Genomic DNA, 21,647 nt, shown 5'->3' with positions numbered 1-21,647 from the left:
CAGGCCACAGGTCTCCATCTTGGGACCCTACAGTTTGGGGCCTAAGTGAAGGTAGTTGGTGTCATGAGTAATTCTGGGAAGCAGAGTCTAAAGCAGGATTTTAGAATGACAATCATCTGGACACAAGGGCTCCCCAGAGGACAGAAGCCTCTGTGTGAGCAGTGGCTAAACCTTCCCTGAGGGTGCATTAACTCAAGTCTTTCCAAAGATGCGTAGAGATAGAGATAAGCAGACAATGATATAACGCAGCTCTTGCTAAGCATTAGGGACTCGATAACAAGACAAGAGAAGCCTTGCTGCCGATTAATCACAGATTGAAAGTGATGTGTGCCAACGGACAACTTCCTTGGCAGCATAAGCAATCAAATTGCTTACAACTAGAGGGCTAGGGCTAAGATTTTTGTTTCTGAGGCAGTGTTTTTCTACCTAAACCCTAGCAGTCTTAGAATTGATATGTAGACGGGGCTGGCCTTGAACTCAGAGATCCACCTACCTGCTTCTGCTTCATAAGTGTTGGGATTAAAGGTACGCATACCACACCCGGGCAGGCCACATTCTTAACATGACTAGGTTAGTGACAAGAGATGGGATTAGGAGGAGGCCACCACAATAGAGACTGGATATTATTATTATTTTAACCATATGGGTGTTTTGCCTGCATTTATGACTGTATCACTTACATGCAGCACCCATGAGGCCAGAAGAGGACATCAGCTCTCTTGGAACTGGGGTTACAGATGTCTGTGAGCTGCCATGTGAGCACTGGGATTCTAACCAGGGTCCTCTGAATCAGAAGTCAGTGCTCTTGACTGCTGAATGTCTCTCTAGCTCTTCTATAGTAGTTCTTACTAGTGAGAAATAGGGAGGTGTAGTGATTAAAATGAGAGGAAATGTCAGCGTAGCAGCAGAAGAAAGTCCTTACCTATAGAGAAGCTTAGAGAAGCTAATAGAACCATCTATTAGGGCAAGATGGTGAGGGGCCTACAAGGGTCTGACTCAATTTATACACTGAATACAAGGGGCAGATGATCACAAGAGCAACTGTTCCCTTGAAAGACATAGCATGTTCTCTGATTTCCCCCCTCAGCTAGATTTCATGCTTTGAATCCAGGGACTAAAGGCGAAGTTGGGTTCCTGGAAGAAAGCTAAGAGAATTGTCAGTTCCCCTCAAAGGAATCTTCAGCCGTTTACCTTGTGGAAGGTAATGTACTAGACATCCAGATCATCGCTGCACATGGATCCAAGCTGCAGCCAGAATCCAGTGTGTCACCATAGTCTCCCCTTTAAGTTGGATAATAAATGGTCTTGCTTCAGGACAATTTTGGTTCTTAGTGGTTCAAGAGGTTCCATGAAGCCATCTTGACTCTGAATGTAGAGTTAGAATGGGGGGGCGGGGCTGGCCATAAAGAGCCATTATAGTAGCAGGCTAGGTGGTACCCTATGAAACCCTCTTCCTCTCCCTAGGTCCGAGAGTAAATTGTGATATTTAACGTAGAAAGGATGTCAGTTTATTATATTAGTTTGGAAGCTAAGGATAGAATGTAGTGCCACATACATGCTAAGCATGTGCTCCCCACGGAGCTATCCATGCTGGCCCCAAGAATGGCATCTTTTAGTGTTGTTTAAAGATGTAAAGAACGAGGGAGGACATGCTGCTCCCAACACATCCTTATGCAATGGATGTCTTGGCCTTAAAAGTTTTAGAATCCTGTCTGATGACGGTGGATTCCCACAACTTGTAAAATTATCTGTATGTGTGGGGGAAGTGTGTGTGTGTGTGACATGTCACGACAGCATGCACACGCCCTGACACGTGGACATCAGAGGACAGCTTGTGAGAGTTAGTTTGTTCTTTCCACTAGGTGGGTACCAAGATGGAACTCAGGTGACCAGTCTTGGCAGTAAGGGCCTTTGCTCTCTAAGCCAGCCCTGGACTCCCACAATGTTGACCAAGAATTAGCCTCCAGTGAATGCCTCTTCTAGGTGTAAGACCTTTGTTAGAACACCATCAGCATGGTTCGTATACAAGGAGAATGGCCGCTGACTGCACAGAGGAGAGGCAGGAAACTGCATCCAGGAATGCTCTCCTCAGGACCAGTGTTGAGCTCTCCCACTACATGCCGAAAGAGCCAACACTGCATAGAGCCTCTGAAGAATCACACTGGGACACTGCATCCAAAGCACGAAGATAACCAGACCAGATGGGAAGACATGGCTGATTACATGGGAGGCCACAGTAAGAAACATGCATCCTCCAGAGCAGGAAGGAAGCCAAGCTGCATCAGTCATGGCAGTAGAGCAAGGGCCCAGGACACTTCCAGGAAAGAGTACCATCCTGTGCCGCATCCTGCTTCTGCTGTCAAGAACAAATGACGCACAGCTGGTAGACCAGGCTTCTGTAATCCAGCTCCACGGGAGGCTGGAACAGAAGGGGCCATTACAAATTCAAGCTCTGCCTGGGCTACAATGTGAGTTCAAGGGCAGCCGGTCCTGAAATTTTCAAAAGGTCCTGGGGCTGGGATATTGCTCAGTGGTAGAGTGCTTGCCCAGCACAAACCAGGAAGGGCCTGGTTCAGTTTCCAGGTGGAGTCCTCTGGGTACTAGGGTAGTCCACAGAGAAGGAATGCTTCAGCAGCAAGACTAAGCCTAGTGGAGCCCACAACAGGTGCCCAGAGCGGGCCGAGAGCTGCTGGGCAGTGACTGTGGAGCACTTCTCTCTCTCTACTGGTGAGCCTCGGTTTGTCCCAGTGCTGGCAGCCTTTGCCTGTCCTAGCGCTTTCTTAGGGATTCACAGATCCAGAGAAAGCACTTAAGGGTTGTACCTGGACCACCCTGGAGGAGCCACATCTGCATGAGCCTGAACCAGATGCTGAGATTAGATGACAGCAGAACAATAGTGAGTTTCACACGTCATAAAGCGTGATGATTGATTTTTAGGTGTTACTTTACCTGGCCAGAAGATGCCCAGATGGCTGGTAAAATATGTCTAGGTGAGTCTGTGAATGTTTCACACAGATGTCAGAACCGGACAACTGAGCAGAACGGACTGTTTTCAGAATGTGGGTGAGTACCCTCCAGTCTGTGGAAGGCCCTGTAATAACAGGGTAGATGAAATTAATTCCTTCTTCTGGCACCGGCACATCCTAGGCCTGGAGCTTCCTGTGGGACTGATCACATCTTTGGGGGAGATATGTGTGAGTTCAGGAGTTTTCAGGACTAAGGATGCTCATTTGGGAAAGACACCCTAAATTTTTAAAGCCTTGGATCTGAGTGAAAGGCAGGTAGAGGGCTGAGCCTAATCTACTCCATTATCTAGAGAGCTAGTGGGAGAAGTCAGGAATGTGGTGCTACAGAAGCTGTGTGTGTGTGTGTGTGTGTGTGTGTGTGAGTGAGAGAGAGAGAGAGAGAGAGAGAGAGAGAGAGAGAGAGAGAGAGAGAGAGGAGAGAGAGAGGCAGAGAGACAGAAACAGACAGAGACAGAGACAAAGACAGAGAACAGAAAGGGTCAGAGAGGAGAGAGAGAAAGAGAGAGAGAGAGAGAGAGAGAGAGAGAGAGAGATGGAGGGAGGGAGAGGGAGGGAGAGAGAGAGGTGAGTCAAAGGAGTGGGCTGTTGGGGAGCTGGAGAGGTCTTCAGTTGGTCTGAGCAACCTAACACTGGAAAGCCATGGGTGATCCATCAATACCAGGGTCAGGGCAGAACCAGGGTGGAGATGGCAGGGGCAACCAGGGGACAGAACAGACGGCAGAATTCAGTGTGCTGTGGCCTTGGAGGACACAAACTCAGACACAGGCCTCTCTCTCAGAAGCAGGGCCAGATGCAGCCAGATGTGTGCCTATCAGCAAAAAAAAAATAAGGGCTTTTGCTGAATGGGGGAGGGAGCGGGCAAACACTGCTGTCCCTGCTGACCCCGGTGGTCTCTGTTCCCAAGATCAACCAACAGGCTCCTCTATGATCCTGACTTCTTCCTTGAACTTCCTTTGGCTTGTGTGGTCTTCTAGGCTGGTCTGCATAAGAGGAGTGTGAGCCCCAGGGGGCCAGCTGCTCTTCTGTGTTTCTGGACTGGTTTAATAAATACTCAGCAATGGGGGACCATGTCAGCTTCATCTAACAAACCAGAAACACTGAGGCTACCCAGTGTTTAAATAAATCCTTTGCTCAAATCTCTTCCCCCTACCCCTCACCCCTTCATTAGAAGGCTCGGAGGAAGGAGGAAGTTCTCCCAAGCACTCTAAGGGCAGGTGAGGGATGGTCCCTGAGCTCAAGTAATAAAGTAGTAAATCTAATCTAAAGTCAAAAAGATAATGGCTTTGAGAGGGTAGGAACCTAATCTGACTGTGGTGTTCTGGCATCAGGGCCTCTGGGAGGTGATCAGGACTAGATAAGGTCATGGGGCAAAGCCATGTCCTGAGACCTTCATAGGAAGAGGGAACAAGGCCAGAGGAAACACACAAGCTTGCTCCTTATCTCCACAGGTGATGTTCTGTGCTGCCTTGGGACTCTGACAGCAGGAAACCCATTATCAAATGTTGCCTCTTGACCTTGCATCTTTTGAACCGTGGGCCAAAATAAACAATACTTTATAAAGTTACCTGCATTTACAATAGCAATGAAAATTGGCTTGGCAGACCCAACAAGGGGGTGGGAGCATGGAGGAGGACTTTGAAAAGCTTTTTTGGGTAAGCAAATTGTCCTTGTTTGGTACACAGTTTGGATGCTTTTCCAACCTTAGTTGGGGGGTATCTTTCTCCCTGTTGAGATGGAATATGCCTCTCTCACCCCAGCTGTGACACCCTTGCCTCCAAGCAGGCCCACACAGGCTCCACATGGCTGTCCCAGTTGTGAGGATAAGGTGCATGTACTCGGTTCCTGCACTCACAGCCGCTGGTAGGGCTGGCAGCAAAGAGTGGGGGTGGGTGGGCATGAGGTAGGTTGTTGGGGGAAATGAGCACCCATTGTAGCATGGACAGGATCTGTGCTCTCCAGCCCTGTCATTCACTCTAGCAGACTAGTGAGATGGTTGTTCCTCCTCGGCACTGCCAGACCTGGGCACACTCGGGCAGGGAGGAGGCGGGGGAGTGAAGAATTTATTAGTGATCTCTGTGGCCATGGTCCTCCACAACTGTGTCTCAGGAGCACCAGGCTACGGGCACAGCAGGGAAGGACACCGCCCCCTCCATCAGCCCCTGCATCAATCAGTCCCAGAGGACTGGCTTTTGTCTTTGACCTGCCAGAGAACTTACAACTGGGATGGAAAAACATTTTATTACACATGTTCAACTTGCTTGCAATGAATGAAATGCTGAATTTTTCACATATGATGGCATCCAATGTTGGTCGTCCATTCTTTTGTATTCTTTCACAACCAGCACCCAAAAGTAAAACCAGACCCAACCCAGGGGCACAGTACTGAGTGTACGTTAACTAGTGGGAAATATGTACATCTGACTTTCAAACGCAGGAAAGAGCGAAGGTGAGGTTGCACCCAGGCTCCTTTGCTGCATTCTGATCCACCCGGCCACAGACAACTTCGAGCGCTTTGTCTTGCACCAGTACAATTAGCACCATAAGGGAGTCGCCAGTGACGCCCCCGTGCAACCACGAGGGAACAGTACTCTGAGGGTTGAGCCCAGAAACATGTCTGGTGTGATCCCAGAGCTTTGATGGCTCTGGACAAAGTGGAAAACACCACGGTGGAGTTCAAAGGGACAAGGCCAGCATTTGCTCAGAAAGCGCATGTGCATGGGGGAAGCACTGAGGGGGTCAACAGTAATGGTGTGGGGCTCCTTCAGGGGACCGATGGCAGTGGGGCACCAGAGGCACGGGGGATGTGCTCACACTTGCTCTGCTGCAGTGGGCCTCTGCAGATCCACAAGGAGGACTCTGTGGCTTCCTGAGCTGGCTATGCTGGCGCTCCCATTGTTTTCTGGCTCTAAAATATCAATGTCTTTGGGTAAATTAACAAGATGTTGGGCTGAGGGAAAATTGACAGCACCTTCCCTCCAGCTCCCAAAGGCTCCCTGGAATCTGTGGGTTTTGGAAACAGGTTGGGGAGTCTGCTGGTGATCAGAGTGAGCAGGGTGGCGGGGAGCAGTGTTTAGCACAGCATTGGGGTGATGACCAATGGGTTACTTCATCCTGACATTCTCTCAGAGCACCTAAGGAGGTTTCTCAACACTCCTTTTCAATTCAAGTGGAACCAAATGAATTCCCTGCCACCCCTACCACGTCTCTGTGATGGGCTAGTAAAAATTAAAAACAAAAACAAAACAAAGAAAAAACCCCAAACAACAAAAACTAAACTAAACTAGAAACAGCACCAATAAATCAAAAAGTACTTAGAGATGATCCCATGGAAACTAGCCCAAGAGCATCTATCTGACCCCAGGAGAAGATGGGCCTCAAGGCAGTTCCAGACATAAGCACCCACAAAAACCCACCAAGATGTGAAGGAAAGGCAGCCACCGGCAGCAGCCAGGAGACTGTCAGCTGGTCTGCTCTTGGCGAGGTCAGTCTGCTCACTTCTCTGGGCTTCTGGAGATAGAAAAGTTCTGTGGTGAGGCTGAAGGCATGGGGATGGAAGAGAGGGCCTTCTCCATTTTTCCATGTCACCTCAGGATGGGTCAGTGATGACAGGTGAGGACAATGAAGGTACCAACCATGAGATCTTGGTTAGAGGAAGGCTTGATGGACGTGCAGCAATTTCAGCCAGGTGGTGTTCCTCCACAAGTCCTGGCACACCTTCCTTGTGCCCAGATACTGAAATCAGCCCTCATGCTGCAGAAGCCAGGTCTGACTGATGTGTGTTCTCAGATGTCCTGAACATCATCCTAACCTCAGAAGGAAGGCCAATGTCAATGGAAAGCTACTTGGTCAAGATGCAGCATGTATATAATGTGCAAAGCCTTATGGAGTGCTGGCCAGAGTGGATATGCCTGGAGGCAGAGTGGGAGCTGGCACACACCTGAGGAAGCTGAGGGCACCTTTTTGTCAGGAAGCCACCCTGTGCACCATGTGCGCATGTCCCATTTCATAGCACCTTGAGGAGAGGCTCCCTTGTTTCCTGTGGGGTACACCACTGTGCTCTGAAAAGTGGATGGCTTCTCAAATCCAGCTCTTCAAGGATGCTCCCCACACAGGTGGGGTGCAGAGCTTATGTGGTACTGGCATTTGTGTTGGTCTATTTGGATTTAAACTGTCAGGGGCAAGATTTCTAAGGCAAGGCCCAGGATTTTGAGACTATGCTTTTGAGATGGACAGAGGCCAAGTCTTGACCCTTGTGATCAGGCAGGATAGCCCTTTTCCAGAGACGCCAAAGCAGAGGCCGGTCAACCAGGGCACTGCTGGCTTTCAGGATAGAGCCTCTTCTAATGTGATATCTCATTTCCAGGACATTTCCACAAAGCTACATCAAGCCCGAGGAATTCAAATGTCAAGGGAGAGCCAGGACAGAAGCACTAAACTAACCCTCTCTCTCTCTCTCTCTCTCTCTCTCTCTCTCTCTTCTCTCTCTCTTCTCTCTCTCTCTCTCTCTCTCTCTCTCTCTCTCTCTCTCTCTCTCTCTCTCTCTGTCTCTCTCTCTCTCTCCTCCTGTGTAGTTTTTCCTTAGCAAGCCAGCCAGTGGCCGTTAACCATATATTAGCTCAAAGGACGAATGGTAATGTCAGCTCCGCTCTCTAGCTCCAGACAACTGGATTTCTTGAGGCAGCCTTATTGCGGGAGCAGAGGAGTGCTTTGGGGGTCCTGGCTGCAGGGCTGGTGTGCTTTTTGGGTAGGGTGAGGGCTCTCCACTCACTAACCGCCAGACCTCAGATCTTGAGTCAGGGCATTGAGCAAGCACTGTGCTGTAGGTCAAGAGCTTGGTGGAGAGGGTGGCTGGCGCATCTTATTTGCGTAGAAGTCCCTACAGGTCTGGCAGCAGCGTTGGTACCACCGCATGTCCTGGCAGAGGTTCTTCTCTCGGATGACCCGGCAGTACACTGTCCACTGGTCCCGTGTGCATTTGTAGGTCAGAGCAGCTAAGGGGATAGTGGAAAGGCCACATGAATGCTCAGAGGGTAAAGCCTTGGTTAAACACACAGAAGCAGCCCATGGTCCTATCGGTTTCTCTTACCTTCAAGTACACATTAGCCTTGCATAATTTCAGGGACATCTAGGGCTATAGAGATGCTACTTCCTCCCACAGATCCCTCTCTGCATCTAAGCCCTGACTGAGCTTCTCTTGCTGCATTTTCAGAGTAGGAGACACTAGACAGCTTGCTCCTGACTTGGAGGAACTGGTCTGTGATAGACCATACTGCTTCTGTTGGCATTTATAAAGCACAGTGACATGGAGCAGTGGACAATAAGGATCCACAAGAGCATGAAGCCGAAGGATAAACAGATGGCTCACATTTCTTTCAGCATCTTAGTCCTCTAGAGAGAAAGCCTTGTACATAAGAGGTCCCTGAAGACATCAAGTAGACATGGGTGTCACCTCTACAAGCTCAGTGGCCCCCCACTCAGGTGAAAGCTGCTTAGAGAACTTTCCATGGCAGGTGAGAGGCTCCAGGTAGTGTGGTGGTGAATGCTGTTGAACCGAGAGGAGTTTGGATCATTCAGGAGACAAGCCTCTGGGCATGTCCATCAGGAATTACCTCGAGTGGGTTAACTGAGGTTGGAAGACCCCTCTGGAGAGTGGGTGGGACTGCTCTGTAGCTTGGGGTCTTGAAATGAATGAAAAGGAGGAAGGTGAGCACAGGCGCTCATCTCACTGCCTCCTGACTGTGGACACAATGTGACCCTGTCTCAATGTCAGGCCACCATGACCTCCCCACGATAGTGGACTGTACCCTTAAAGCTTAGCCAAACAACCCCTTGCACAAGTTTCCTTTGTCGGTTATTCCATTAAAGCATCAGACGGTCCTCATGTTATCCCATCGCTGGATGGATTATGCACATGTAAGCAGTCTGGTTTTGAGCACCGAGAGCCAAATTGCTTACCCGAAGACTGTAACCTCTCCATCCTATCTATGTGCAGATCCATCATGGTACAGAGGATCCCGTGCAGAGATCCTAGTGAATCTTTCTAGAAAGAAGTGTGGTTCTTCATCCTCCTCATATACAGGGGCGGGGTTCAGGGTTGAGGCTTTCCTCCTGTGTTGGCAGAAGGGTGAGTAGGATTCTCCAATGATGGTGTGGGTGATGGCCAAAGACCTCTGAACCTTCTTCAGCCCTAGCAAATATTGGCCCCTCTAGTGCTCAAAGGCGGCGGTGGCGGCGGCTTTCTGGCTTACAACAGGGGACCAGTGGCACCCAGAACCCAGGGTCAGGGGAGATACTCACCAAGGCGTGGGGAGGTGATGGTGTTCACATTAATCTTGTCATTGCAAACTTCCTGGTGGCACTGTCTGTAGGCTGCTGGCTTTGAGAGAGTGGGGCACTCACTGCCGTGACGTCCAGTCACCTTGTGCATGCACTGTACCACACGGGACTGGAGCCCCTTCCCGCAGGTCGATGAGCACTGCCAGAGACAGGGACAGCCTGAGCTGAGGGGGTATGAGATGGCCCTACCATAAAGCTGCTCCTGGGCATGCCATTCCCAAGTGTTTGCAGTATCTGCAAGTCACGGACTCACTGCCTGCTAGAAGAGAGCTTCAAGATGGCATGCTTATGCCTTGTTGAAGCATATACGGAATCCCTAGCCCACAGTGGCTGGTATAGGGGGTTGAGGCTTTGGTCAGTCAGTGGTTAATCTTGATGGCCAACTTGATGGGATTCAAAGTCACCATGGAAACAAATCTTTGGGCAACCTTGTGAGGTAATAATGACTAGGTTGGGTTGAGATGTAAAGAGCCGCCCTCAATGGGAGTAGCCCCACACCATGGGCTGAGGTCCTGGTCTGAATGTGTTGAGCACCAGCATGCATTCCTTACTTCTGCCTGACTGTGGGTACAATGTAACCAGCTGCCTTAAGCCCCGGCCTTCCCTGCCATGAAGGACTGTCTCTGCCCAATATTTTGTTACAGCAATGTCACCGATATAGAGGTGATTAGGCAAGGTGATGAGGCAGGGCACCCAGGATGATATTAGTGTCTTTATAGAAGAAAAAGACTAGAATGTTCTCACCATCAAGTGAGGATGACATGATGGCTCCCTGTAAACCAGGGGACATCAGCCCCATGTTTTGGTGATGCTGGCATAAACACAATTGTCTACCCGTCTTTAAAAGCATAGCACAGGAGTATAGGCAAGATGAGGTACTTGATAATGACAGTGTCCTTAGCAGTATCTACCACACACGTTTTTGGTGGTCAGAGTACAATCCTACTTCGGATTGTCAGTATCTTGTGTGTAGCATCTCATGGCTGCTCGAGGCGTCCATGTCCAGTGCCTTTGGCGCTTGAGGTTTGCGAGCGTGCACGCCTTGTTCCATGGGGACCACTTTCCCTCAGGGTGCTTTTCTGAGTCCCTCCCATGTTAAGTGGCACATGAGTGTATTTCCCAAGGTACTTTGATCCTTTCCTCCCATTGGCCCCTTGGTTCTTACTCTCTGCAGGACCCTGTGAACCATTTCTCCACTAAGTTGCTTTCCTCCCAAGTAAATGACCACAGTCATGTGCACACCTTGTTCATCTAGTGTCTGCAGAGCCCCCAGTTTACTGATTTATGGGGTCCTGAGAACACTCTGCAAAACTTCAATATGGCCCAGGCTACACAGCAGCCCAGCTGGGGTTAATATCAACGCCTGGGGGAGGGGGAGAAAGGGACCGCCCTTAACATGTCGCCTGTGCAGAGAAAGCCAGGTGCTATTCCTTGAGTCCCCTGGAGCAGGAGGAGGACCTTCCTGGGAGGTTATGGGGAATCACAGGCTCAACAGAGGCATTGGTATGCCTTTTTGCCCTGGGAGGCATTGCCAACTCCCTCTCAGAGGGACTTCTGGGAGTGGGGGCTTAGCTGTCCTGTCTTAACAAGCAGGATCATGCTGGTGTTTTCACTTTCAAGTGTAAACATTCAAGGGAATGTTGCTTAGAAATATCACCAGTCTTCAGATGACAAGAGGGGGAAAGTACAGGCAGCTCCCCTCTGGGCCCCTCGGCATGTTCAAACCAGCTCAGGCTCTCTCCCTGACATGTAAGGCTGGCCCTAAGCCTGGCTACATGCCCAGTTCTGTATCCCAGATACACCCACCAGAGGCTTCCAGCAGCCTGGAGAATTCATTTGGGTATCAGCAATGCAGATTTCTAGATGCTAACCTTAACGTCAGGAGTCAGTACTGAGTTTCATGGATGTCTGAGGGCTGCTGAGGCCATACAAGGAGATTCCCACCAACAGGGAACCCTCAAACACGGGGCAGGCGCTAGATCAATGTGTTTTTTAGGGCTGTCTTGTAGGAAGCTAGGATCGGCTATAGAGGTAACCTGGTGAGCTTTGAAAAAAAAATCTTGATGTCTCAACCTTCACAAAAAATATATCAGGGAAGGCCAGGGACATAATTTTTTTGGTTTTTAAGTTCGTCAGGTGGTTGCAATGGGTGTCTGGAACTGAAAGTCCCGACTTCAACCAAGTTTCTGTGATCTGTAGAGAAGGCGAAGAACTCTTCCTATGTATTTCTATCCAGCTAAGCATAATTAAGTTAGAATGACATCCAGCTGCAGCCTGGACAACTGAGTTTACATAGAGCTGACAGGTGTGCTCAGATGGAAGCAGTGATGGATTCCCATCAAAATAATGCTTAATGTTTTTGTAAGCAGAAAACTGCTCTGGGTTCGGGGCAGTGAGGCATGCTTTGAAATATTTCATAGCCAAAGTAGTGTCTGAATAACCTCAACCAGGGTCATTATGGGTCTTGTGAAAGATGGTCCAGAAGTTAAAAAAATGAAGGCAAAAAAATTTAGCTATGTACTCCTGGAGACAGGATTTCATAATTGCAAATAGAGAAGGGTGGCAATAAAATGTATAGAGACCACTGGTCAAAGTAATTACATCTATTGAGTCCACTTGCATACAGCCAGTGACAGAAAGGTCAATGGCACTATCAGAGCAGTCACAGCAAGGAAGAGCAAAGCCATACCACCTGGTACGAAGCCATGTCCATGCAATGTCACACTGATTTGGAGCTATCCCCTTAGGTGATGAAGAGTCAGTCCAGCACAGAGCAAGGCCCTGCCAGCCAATGCAAATGTTCATGAAGGTTTGTGTTGGGGTGTACTGAGGCAGCATCCCATTCAAAGGGTAGTTTCTCAAAGGAACTAGATGGCGATGACTATGCCAGGCCAGTGTCTTGGGAGATGGTGGGACAGATAACATAGATATCCCACTGTAATGCAGAGACTGCCATCTCAGTCAGTGGTGAGTTCATAAGGCTCAATTGAAAACTTCTAGAGAAAGACAATAGCTTATGTCTAAATCCAGGTGCCTAATACACAAGTTCAAATAATTAAATTAGGGCCAGTGAGATGGCTCAGCAGGTAAAGATGCTTGTTGTTTAGTCCAAGGAGAGAACTAAGTTTCTCCGTTTCCTCTGACCTCCATATGTGTGCCTTAGTATCCCATACTAAGGGCTTCCCAGGAAATAAGAATGGAGAATTCCTACTGATGGTCCTTAGGTATACCTTCCACACTGGTTGCATTTTGGTTTGAGCCTGCTCCTAGCCCAAGAGTCACACAGCACACAGTCTTGTGGGGAAGGTGGTTGGGTGCATTTTATCATATCAAGGAGAGGGTGGTGGGGAAAGGATATGTTGGTATTCTGCAGGGGTCGGGGACATCACAGGCCTCAGTAAACATTAGCACTGCTATTACTCTTAACAACAAAGGTGTGGCCAAGGATAAAGCAAGCTGGCTAGGAGGCTGGGCAGGCACAGCAGGAGGCCGGCCTCTTCCGCAGTTCCCTTGGGCTGCTGCGTTGTCTTTAGGATCTAGATCACGGTTGATCTGGCAGCCAAATCTCCAGGAACACAATTAGGGGCCACGTGGGCAAGAAGGGGCAGTTTCTGCATGGCACCTTTCTGGGACCCCAGCTCAAGTTACAGAGAACAGAGGCATGCTGTAAATTCCATTCTGTGGCCTCCCCTGAGGCCCCATCCTTAATTAAACAGCAAGGAGATGACAGTATCTCCTGATAGCATCGGATTGCCCTGAGCCTTGCTGGGAAGCCATCTTTCAGGCTTTTACAGTCTAAGCAAACACTTCTATACAAACAGCTCTGGTCTTGTTTGAAGCTCTCTTATGGCTGCCCCTGCTCCCTGCTCCCCCCTCACTCCCCCTTCTTTAAAGTGGCTCATTCCATCAGCATTTCATGTGGCTCCCTGAGACTCAGTTAACTGAGCCTGAAGTAAACCAGCCATACATTCATGACGGAAAGCTCCTTGTCAGGCTAAGTAAAGGACCTGCTCTCCTCTCTGTCCCTTTGGGAGCAAATGCCTATAAAACACTTTGTAGCCTTGTGACCATGCAGCCCCAGCATCCTTCTGTGGCCTTTCCCTGGGCAGGAAGGGAAAATCAAAGACACCCTGAGGCAGAGGTGCTACCAGGGGGAAACAGTAGTGGAACAAAGGTTTTATGGACTGGAGCTGTGGTTCAGTGGTAGAGCACTTGCTTAGCACGTGTGCAAGAAGAAACCCCCGGCGTTCATTTTCATCAGCAGCACAATTTCAAACAAACAAACAAACAAACAAACAACAACAACACCTCACCACCACTACAACAAAAGTCAGGGTGTAGACTCATTGAAACAAAAAGGGAGATTAAACTTGGATTTTCTCATATGATTTTAAAAGAAAATTACAGAGTGACTTGGAAAAAGATTTCTCTCTCTCCGGGTAGAGAATTTTGAGCACACAGGAGGAAACAGGGTGTCCAACCGGGTTCAGCAAGCAGTATGGCTTGATGTCTTTCAAGTCACAGTAATGATAATAGCCATTAACAGCAGGACCGGCCTGTTGACAGTGTCCTGGGCTTAGGGATGTTCTAGTTCTCACACTAATTGTTGCTTGGTCAGGGTAGTGCTTGGAGCACAGCAGGTGCTCATATGTAGGAGATGAGGTGCTGACCTTTCAGAAGCAGGGTGTGAGCTTTATGATTCCATGGCTTGACCACCCCCAGCAGGGAGGAGCCAGACCCCTGCTGCTGCCCCAGGCTCTGTCCTATGATACCCTCCTGGCAAGAATGAACTGTCTCTGTTCTCAGCTGTAAGGAATTATAAACACTAAATTCTAATGGGCTCTTTTCAGGATTTAATTTTTAAAATGCTGTAAGATTTTGTGAGAGAGAAGGTATCCTGTGTGAACTCAGTTCAGGTCAGACTGCCCTGCCTGTACTGGCAATGGGTAGACTGAGGCAGGAAGGAACTCCCATGGTAGCAGGAAGCCACTCCTAGCTTCTTGAGGGCATCTGAAAGCCAGCCTGCCTCTGGCAGGTTCTGGATAGTAGAGATGGAGGAGGAAGCCCACAGTAGCTCCATTTTCTGCTTGTCTGAAAGATGCCTGGCTGGGGAAATGTCATTAGTGTTTCAAAGGCTTTCCTGACACTTTTCCCTCCAGTCTTGGCAGGAACAGCACAAGCCCCGGCAGCTGTTGAAACCTGAAATAGCTGGTCTGGACAATAATGAAAATCTCCACGATGTTCGTGCTAACTCTGACATAGAAGGAAGAGTTAGACTCCTGCATACGCACACACACGCTCCCTCCCCGCTCTGCTCTTGAAGCTTTTCATGCAGTCTTGGCTTGGCTCCCAGTGCCTCTCCTTCCCCTGAATTTGCAGCCTGACAGCCTGGATTCAGGTTGAGTCTTTACAGCCAAGGAGCCAGAAAGCATGGTGCCCACTGATGATCTCCAAGGGCTGGGAAGCCCTCAGAGGATTGGCATGAAGGTGTCTGCAAGGGTGCCTCTCAGTCCCTCCCTTGAAGGCAGGAGATACCCATCATCACTATCCTCTCCATCTCTGGTAGTGGGAAGCCATGGTTCCCCAGGGAAAGCCACAGATAGAATAGGAAGCAGTGTGAGCCTCAATTTCCTCTGTAGAAACCTGGGACAGATGTGAGGGTCCAACGGGGTCACATGAGTGCATGCACTTTGTCATGGATTCTGCCCAAATAAGTAGGACCTTCTGAAGGGCCCAGGAATATAGAAATATAAAATTGTAAACCTAAGGGGGAAAAAAAGCTGACAGTCATCATCTCTAAAGGTTAACTTCTAACAACAGCTCTCTGCTTACAGCCAGCTCCTCTGTCAATAGCCAGGGGTTAACTTTTAACCCCCTTGCCCCTTATAGCCAACAACTACCTGGACCAAAGTTAACTTTTAATAGTTGTTTCTACGTGATTTCTAGCATGCACCCCATGACTGATGCTTTCCCCCTTACTATAAAAAGGGGGCCAGAACCCACCTCCAGGGCCACAATCTTAAAATCCAACTCTGGCTGTGGTCTCAGCCAGCTGATAAGCTTTTGTGCCCCATAGTGATATTTATTTCTTCTTTTTTCTAGAATAAAGTTTGCTTCTGGTTTAATAGACTTTGGTGGTCTGTCTCCCATTACTGTGTGACCCTGGATGCAACACTTCTACCAGCACCTCATCTAGGATTCCCCAGGACAGGCTCTTGAGGTTACATAGTAGTGAGTTTATGCTGTTCATAGGGTTTAGCATGCCCTTGTGCTGGCCAGGATGATAGAATTCCTAGCCACTCCCCGATGACCATGCATGCACTGGCCTTACATCTTACGTAATCTGCACACAGTGTGATCACATAATCTATGCTAGCTACATAAGCCCACATGTGCCTGTGTAGGGGAATCCATAAAAGCAGGTCCCACATACCCCCCACCTCTCTTTCCTGAAAATCATTCCCATAGGCTTATGCACCCTCTTATAGTGGGCTTTGTTGTACCTCGTGGCTTTTCTCGCATGCATGGTAAACAGCGTAGCTTAATAACACAGGAGACCCAGAACACACATGGAGTGGCCAGCCATTTGCATCTCGGCGAGTGAGCGTGCCATCCAGTGCAGAGGCAGTGGCTGAGGCAGGGCTGGCTGAGAGTCACAGTAATGTGGCCACAAGGCCACAACAAGTGGAGACTACGCCAGGGCAAGCAGGGGCTCTGAGGTGTCTGGGCAGAAGAGCTTTCTGTAAACACCCCTCACAGGACATGGGTGGCTCATTTTTAAGGCCATGGATCTTATCACCCTGTCAAGAGCACAGGAAAGTGTCCAGCAGCTCCTGACCCTGGGAGCACTCTGACCACAAGGCTTGTGTGACCATGACATTGGGGCACCCCTGCTTCCTCTGGGGCTCACTGCTTGTGCTGGCTGGTCTAATGTCAACTTGACACCAACTAGAGTTATCTGAAAGGAGGGAACCCCACTTGAGGAAAAGTCTCCATAAGATCCGGCTGTGGGGCATTTTCTTAGTGGTGGATGGGGGAGGGCCCTGTCCACTGTGGGTGGTCCCGTCCCTGGGCTGGTGGTCCTGGGCTCTATAAGAAAGCTGAGCAAGCCAGTAAGCAGCAGCCCTCCAGGGCTTCTGTACCAGCTCCTGCCTCCAGGTCCCTGCCCTGCATGAGTTGTTGTTCTGACTTCCTTAGATGGCGAAATGTGACATGGAAGCGTGAGCTGCTGTGGGATGTTCAAGTATGTCAACTGTGTTGCTCTGATTGGTTAAAATAGGACACTGATTGGCCAGTAGCCAGGCAGGAAGTATAGATGGGATAAGCAGTGAAGAGAATTCTGGGAAGTGGAAGGCGGAGGGGAGAGACAAGCCAGCTGCCGCCATGACAAGCGAGCCACGTGGCAAAGTTATAGATTAATAGAAATGGTTTAATTTAAGATAGAAGAAGTAGATAACAAGAAGCCTGCCATGGCCATACAGTTTGTAAGCAATATAAGTTTCTGTGTGTTTACTTTGTTGGGTCTGAGCGTCTATGGGCCTGTCGGGTGAGAGAGATTTGTCCTGACTGTGGGCCAGGCAGGAAAACTCCAGCTACAGTGAACCATATGAACCCCTTCCTCCCCAGCTTGCTTTTTGGCTGCTGTTTCATGGCAGCAAATAGAAACCCTGACTAAGATGCTGCTCACAGATATCTTCTGTGTGTTGTATTTTCTGTGCTGCCATTTCCATCTCACAGACAGGAGGGGGCCAGGCTACTTGCACACTGGTGGAGATGGTTCCCTTGTAATTCTGGCCAGCTCCTTGAGAGGGGGTTTCACATTACCAGGTGGTCACTTGTCATTCTGATCTTTCTGGTAGGAGAGCCGTCAGATTTAACATGTGTTAGGTCTCAAACTCAGGATAAATGGATAAGGTGCCTATTTAACTTACCAAAGTGGACTCTGGCCACCAGCCTCCCTCAGACTCCACCTGTTAGAGTCACCCTAGCTGGCATACTACACTCCATAGACTAAAGTCTCCATTCCCCCTCCCCCAGCTTCTCTGATTCCTATATAATCCCGCCATTTTGTCTATTCTGATCTCTTGGTCTCCTGGCTTCTTGGCGCTCTCTCTCTCTCTCTCTCTCTCTCTCTCTCTCTCTCTCTCTCTCTCCCCCACCTGCCCCAACTCTCCCTGCTTCACCTACTTGTTTCTTCTTGCCTACTCAGATAAGCATCTTCTCAGAGCTCCCTTCTCTGTTTCTTGCTCACTGGAGCTTGCTTCTCATGCCTGGGCACCCCATCACATGGAAAGGGATACCTCTCCACTGTGACCCTGGGCATCTCACTGACAAACCTTGGTCCCCTTGGGGATGGAGACACTGTCCTCTGGCACTCACTCCTCACAGTGTCTCCCTCCCTGTGCCTTTTGTCTTCGCTATTGGAACCTTCCTTCTGGTGGGACTCCTATTTATGTCTCCTTTCGTAAGTCTTATCTACTTCCTATTTGCTCTGCTCCTGGGAATTCATTACACCCTTTCTTCAAGGGCTCTTCCCTTCCTCTAGCTAACCATGGGCTCTTCTCATTCAAGCTTAGACTGTCAAGTCCTCCCTCTGGCCTTTGCTAATCTTTTCCCCTCCTTGGACTCAGATAGTATTAAGTCTCATTGCCTTATTTTTACTGAAAATATGGCTTGGCCCCCATAGACAGTCACAGTGGCCAGGAAACGGCACATTTGATTTCCAGATTCTCACAGATGGTAACAATGTCTGTCACTGCACAAGCAAATGATCCAGAAGCTCTTATTTCTAAGCATTCTTTGATCTAAGCTGTCTTTGCTCTCTGCTCTCGACTCTCCCTCTGGTTACTGGGTTCAGTCTTACAGAGATTCAAATGTCTGTTGTGGATGAATAATATTGGAAAAATCGTCATATGCTATTTGATTCTACTAAAAAGCTGGATCTGGAGATGAGACTTGGTCTGCCCATTTTAGACCCAAGCATGTTGCTACCAAAGCCTTGCTCTGGGCCAGGTTAGCCACCTGACTCTGTGACAGGAAGAAAGAAAACAAAACAGAAAAGCCCAGGGAAAAGACATTTCGTTCTTGAGAACAACTAGGAGGTAAGCCATTTCCAATAGAAGTTACTGATGCTAAATATAATTACATCACACTTCTAAGATAGTTTTGGATAAGGTTTATACATTCCTAAGGTGATAATGGTCTATTCAGGCTAACAGAAACTGACTAACCATTTTTTTGTCTTTGCTAACATTGTTAATTTTTAGCTATTTGAAGACACTGAATAATAAAAATGATATTTTGTAAAAAGTACATTATAAAAGAATCAGGAAAGTTATGTTGCCAGTATCTCCATGGAATATATTTATGGTTTAAAGTTTATTTTGCTATTAAAAGTTCTTCTATTCAAGAATTCATAAGTGTGTGTGTGTGTATGTGTGTGTGTGTGTGTTTTCAAGACAGGGTTTCACTATGTAGCCCTGGCTTTCCTGGAACTCTGTAGACCAGGCTGGCCTTGAACTCAGGGACCCATCTGCCTCTGTCTCCTGAGTGCTGGGATTAAGGGCATGTGCCACCGCAGTCCAACTTCAAAATTCATAAATTTTAAGAAACAAATGTAACAGGAATAAAATTAGGAAATCATTGTAAACTGCTAGAGATAATTAAAATATAAAAGTTAATGGTCAGTCACCTTATAAATGATCAAATTCTTTAATGTGCTCAGAACTGTGTTTGTAGTCATATAGTATTTATGTAATTTATTTACAGGGACAAACTCGGAGAGAAAGGACAATTTATATCTCCCATTATATAGTCTTCTGTATTGTTAAAGTTAAACTTGAGGCAAGTAACTGAAAATGAGTTCAAAGTAAACTTAAAGCTTATTAATGTAAGTAATACTCAAAATTAGGCATATTAAAATAAAGAACTTAAGAGGTCAGTTGACAGTCCTCCATCCCTCGGAGAGATTTGAATATGGCATTTAAGGTGTTTAATGGGAGGACAAGGCAGGGCAAGATGGACAGAAATACCAGCTTCTGATAGCAGTCCTGAGGCTACCTCCAAAGAAGACAAGGGACCAATGGATTCTACATGGAGCCTGCTTCAAATGTGGTGATACCTGTCACTGGGCGGAGAACTTCACTTTACCTCGGCCACCCCCAGGAGCCTGTACAACCTGAACAGGCTGGACACTGGAAGGTTGACTGTGTTGCTAGGCCCCTAAGTTTCTCCTCTACAGGAAAAGCTCTCAAATCTTCTGGGTCTGGCAGCCAAAGACTGATGCTGCCCTGGGACCTTGGCCCCAACACCTCCATCAAGATTACCACGGAGGAGCCCAGGTTAACGGTTCAGCTTAGTGGGTAAGTGTCTGCCATTTGTAATTGATATGGAAGCCACTAGGCCCATAGTTCCTGTTCAATCTGGTAAAAACCTATCCTTCCCTAAGTCTTTGGAATAAACACTCTTCAAATGGAGGGAGGCTCAGTTACCTGCCCCAGGTACCTACCCACACTTGGTTTCCAGTGCAAAGGTTAGGCCTTGTGTTTCCCCAGAACTAACAGGCTTCCTGCTGAGAGAGGTGGACTCATGATAAGGTTTCAATAAAACAAGCAAACTCAGAAAGGCCATGCTGTTGTTGCTGACTTTAAAGTCTACTTTTTACTGTTGTTTATGCTCCAATGATAACTTAGAAAGGACTTGCTTTTCAATGATGACTCTCAATAATTAAGCACCTATGACCATGTACATGATTGACTATCTCCATATGGGAAGGAAAGGTAAAGTTTAAAGATTAAGATAGCTGGATATTTCCAGAATGGAAAGGGGGAAAAATAGGTTTATACAAGTTGTGAAGGTCTGAGGAAGTGACTTAAGGTATGTGAAAAATGAAACTTTAAGATGACACAAATGATATTAAAACTTGTTCAAAGATTAACATATTAACAGATGGAGTGCTAAGTTATTAATCTAGTCTTGGTAATAATTCTAAGTACTGGCTGCTAAAGATTTTTCAAAAATAATTAAAATGATCATTGTCACATATGTCTCAAAATTTTTCCTCTGTTTTCTTTTTTAACCCTAGACTTAAAAAGTGTGCTGGAAATGGCTCTGTCCTATCCATATCTAATATCTATCCAGTCCTCTTAAGGTGGTGGTGTGAGGGCTATAGGGCCGAGGAAAGAGTATCCATGCTTCCATCCCAGGAGCACCTTTCTGGCCCTCAACCTCTTCTTGCCCTTTGTCCTCTTTCCTGCCAGGAAATCTGTCTTATTACAGATGAATGTTCATGTTTGTACTGATAACTTCGCAGGCTCTATTTCTGCTGTGACTCCACACACGAGTCTGCCTGAGCTGTTTGCTGACATGACTTAACTGCTTTCTCTACAAGAAGACTTACAGATTAAAACAGATACAGTCCTGCTGATAGATCTGAAACTTTCATCTCTTTTGGTCAACTTTACGAGTTTTATGTAAGGTTCAGGGAGTCAAGACTTGGACCCCACTTCCCCCATCACAGGTCAGAAAGGATCTGGATCCCTTGTCTGGTAAGGACACTTCTCAGTCAGTGGGACTGCTAAGTGTAAGCTCTCCCACCTTCTGTCCCTCCCTGACGGTGGGTGCTTTCCTAATCACCCTGTTGGGTGCTCTCTGTCTTCCTGACCTTCCAGACAGTGCAGGCCTAGAAGTTTCAAATATAGGTCTAAAACAGACACCCCCCACCCAAGCTCCTCAACTTTACCTTCTGTCCATAGGTTGCGGTGGAATAATCCTTGTGTACACTGTGTGAATATGTGTCACTATGATTGGTTTAGTAAACAAGCTGACTGGCCAATAGCTGAACAGGACAAAGCTAGGCAGGAAAGCCAAACTGAGAATAATGGGATGAGGAAGGGTGGAGTCAGAGGAGTTGTCAGATAGACAGAAAGTGAGTTGGACACACAAAATGGGATAGAGGTAAAAGCCACAAGCCTTGGGGAAGCACATAGATGAATAGAAATGGGTTAAGTTAAGTTGTAAGAGCTAACTAGTAATGGGCCTGAGCTATTGGCGGAACATTTATAATTAATATTAAGAAGATTCTGAGTGATTATCTGAGAGTGGCTGTGGGACGGGAAAGTTCCACCTGCAATAGTTTGTGTCTATCACAGTAGATATTCACTCAGTTGACAGGTACCATCCAGGAGTCAACCTTGGCCCTAAGGCTGCTCCCAAACCAGTCATCCCATTAGTCTCAGTGGCTCTACAAAGCTGGCAGGCCTTCAACTGACAGCTGGAAGAGGAGGT

General features: G+C 47.9%; 1 protein-coding gene across 1 annotated transcript in view; it reads right to left on the bottom strand.

Annotated features, from left to right (window-relative positions):
* Positions 1-7,563: 7,563 nt before the first annotated feature.
* Positions 7,564-21,647, bottom strand: part of Adamts17 (ADAM metallopeptidase with thrombospondin type 1 motif 17) — a 327,342-nt gene continuing 313,258 nt past the window's right edge. The window contains exons 22-23 of the mRNA XM_036196825.1: positions 9,324-9,501; positions 7,564-8,017 (exon numbers count right to left, since the gene is read on the bottom strand). Of these exons, the coding sequence (XP_036052718.1) occupies positions 7,851-8,017; positions 9,324-9,501 (345 nt within the window). The 3' untranslated portion in view covers positions 7,564-7,850. The remainder of the gene's footprint in view (positions 8,018-9,323; positions 9,502-21,647) is intronic.

Source organism: Onychomys torridus, chromosome 1 (genome assembly GCF_903995425.1).
Source record: "Onychomys torridus chromosome 1, mOncTor1.1, whole genome shotgun sequence".
Classification (NCBI taxonomy): Eukaryota; Metazoa; Chordata; class Mammalia; order Rodentia; family Cricetidae; genus Onychomys; species Onychomys torridus.
Note: the sequence above shows the minus strand (reverse complement) of the source record. Positions and strands in the feature narration are given on the sequence as shown.